This window comes from Protomyctophum bolini (genome assembly GCF_963924005.1).
Source record: "Protomyctophum bolini genome assembly, chromosome: 23".
NCBI classification, from domain to species: Eukaryota; Metazoa; Chordata; class Actinopteri; order Myctophiformes; family Myctophidae; genus Protomyctophum; species Protomyctophum bolini.
In genome coordinates this window covers 9545500-9547999 of record NC_137884.1, presented here as the reverse complement: position 1 = coordinate 9547999, position 2500 = coordinate 9545500, and the positions used below count along the sequence as shown (strand labels likewise).

The 2500-nt window shown below is 42.2% G+C and overlaps 1 protein-coding gene across 1 annotated transcript in view; it reads right to left on the bottom strand.

Annotated features, from left to right (window-relative positions):
- sox5 (SRY-box transcription factor 5) overlaps positions 1-2500 on the bottom strand; it is a 115195-nt gene that overhangs the window by 51179 nt on the left and 61516 nt on the right. The window contains exon 4 of the mRNA XM_080757015.1: positions 1999-2171. Coding sequence (XP_080613141.1) covers positions 1999-2171 — 173 coding nt within the window. The remainder of the gene's footprint in view (positions 1-1998; positions 2172-2500) is intronic.

Here is a 2500-nt window from a genome sequence, read left to right as displayed (position 1 = left end):
ACCTCACAAATGTACTTAATGTGATAATAATGATAAAATGTAGATTTGTTTTATTATTATTTTGGCTCATGAACTCATGAACTGATCCCAAAGGGCAAAGTCTGTGTTTGTGTTTGTGTGTGCGTGCGTGCGTGTGTGTTATAAAACAATGTGAAGTACATGGTGACAATTACACTTTATTGTTGAAAGATGCCACTAAGGGCACAGAGAGACGCTGTGTTTGTTGTAGGTGATTTATCCCTAAAGCTGTATATTTCTTTGAGTGTGTGTGTGTGTGTGTGTGTGTGTGTGTGTGTGTGTGTGCGCGTCCGCGCTCGTGTTTTTGTCGCTTTGTAGAGCAAAGCCTCCCAGAAGCTAAAATATACAACAAAGAGAGAAACCCTTCTCTATGCAAATACCTGGCAGAGTCTTGCCTGTGAGCTTGAAAAGTGTGTGCGTCAGAATGTGTGTGTGTGCGTGTGCGTGTGTGTGTGTGTGTGTGTGTGTGTGTGAAATTCATCTGCTCCAATACAGCATGCCCTCAATTCATTCCTGTGTAACATCTCTATGTCGGAACTGCCAAAGGCACTCGTCTCCCTGGGCTAGGTGTGTGAGCGAGATGTGTGGCTGTGTGTATATGAAAGAAAGAAAGAAATATAATATAGACAGAGAGAAAGAGACAGAAAAGAGAAGGAGAGAGAGTGTTAATATAACACAGCTCTGTGTACACATTTATTGTATTGTTTTATCTTCATCGTTTTGTTCCACTTTTGCTTTGGCAATGTAAACGTATGTTTTCTCTTGCCAATAAAGCTCCTTTGAGTTGAATTCAATTGAGAGAGAGAGAGAGAGAGAGAGAGAGAGAGAGAGAGAGAGAGATGGAGGAATGGAGAGAGAGAGGCTCTCTAAAGAGATGTGTCTGGCTTTCAGACCTGTAGTGAATCCACACAAATTTCTACCTAAGGAATCTGGGTGGGGGTTTCCGACCGTTAAAATCTGACCATTTTGTGGTGTGTGTGTGTGTGTGTGTGTGTGTGTGTGTGTGTGTGTGTGTGTGTGTGTGTGTGTGTGTGTTTATATCTATACACATAGGCATAATGACATGTTTCATACACATAGAGCCCCTATGTATTTGAGTGTTCGCTCTGTTTCAGGAAAAAAAAAACACATCTGAATCACAGACATTCATAGAATAAAAAAAACAAACAACACGTAGGAATCTGTCTTGGTGCCATTTTGCACAAGAAAATAATAACACCGTGCATGAGTGGGTGAACACCTATATGAACACATGTACAGTGTGGGACCATGGAGAGGGCCACTATAGTCCCACACTCATCCCAGAGGGGCCACCTTGCACATTACTGTCGTAGCAAAAATAGACCATCTACAAGCTCAAAACACGTCGCATCAGCTATTTTTGCTATATTTGAATTGAAATCTTGACAAGTTTTTATTAAATTATTTTCAAATGCTTTTAATTATAGTTATGTTAACTTTATGTGAACTAGTGAACTAAAGAAAGAAAGAAAGAAAGAAAGAAAATGAAGACCATTACTCTATCAAAAGTAACTGACAAATTGTCAAATAATATAAGAAAGTGAAAAAAATAGCTCCTAAGGATCTGCTCTTTTCACAATATCTGTGGAGTCCCCATGCAGTTCAAATATGATTATTGTATTGTAAAAATGAAATTATACATGTCGGGTTGTCAGGGCAGCACCAGTTGGGCCTCCCATTTTGGGAGGGAACCCCTTTTGGAGTTAGCATTATGTTATAATTTAGCTCTTGAAAAATAGCAGATCTACAAGCTCATACTAGCTTGTAGGTCTGCTATTTTTGAAAAATCGACTGACATAGAAACATAGCCTTTTCAGAAAACTGTCAGGATGTACAAGACATTTTTAGAATCTGATCTCAGGTCAGAATGGGTTAGTAGAATACCTCTAAACGTGACATTCAGTGTGTAAGCGGTAGGAACATAATACACTCAGTTACAGTGTTGCGTACATGTAGTACCTGGTCTTGCTGCTGCTTGGCGAGCTCCATCTGCTGCCTCTGTTTCTCCATCTGCGAGGCGGCCAGCTTCTTCTGCTCGTCGTGGGCCGCCAGGAGCTGCTCTCTCAGGCTGCTCAGCTGGCCGATCATCCCCATCAGCTGGCGCTCCTTCTCCGCCAGGCTGTCTGGGGTACCTGGGGGGAGGTCAAGAGGTCGGAGGTCAGACGTTTGAAGCACTTTGGAATAAAAGCATGCGGGACTTGAGATGGAATCGCTGCTGCGGCGGCGAGGCTCGTTTGGAAATGTGAAGCGGCCATTGAGACTCCGTAGAGGAGACGTGCTGTTGCAGGTCGGATGAAAGCCATATCTACGTTTTTGAGAGGGGGGGGGTATATTGTCAGACAGCCTTTTTGTAAAAAAAAAACCCAAAACAAAACTAAACTAACTTAACTTAAATATACGGCTGCAATTCTTTCCAGCACAGTCGTCTGTCAAACGTTTACAGTCAGTGCTCTCGGACACC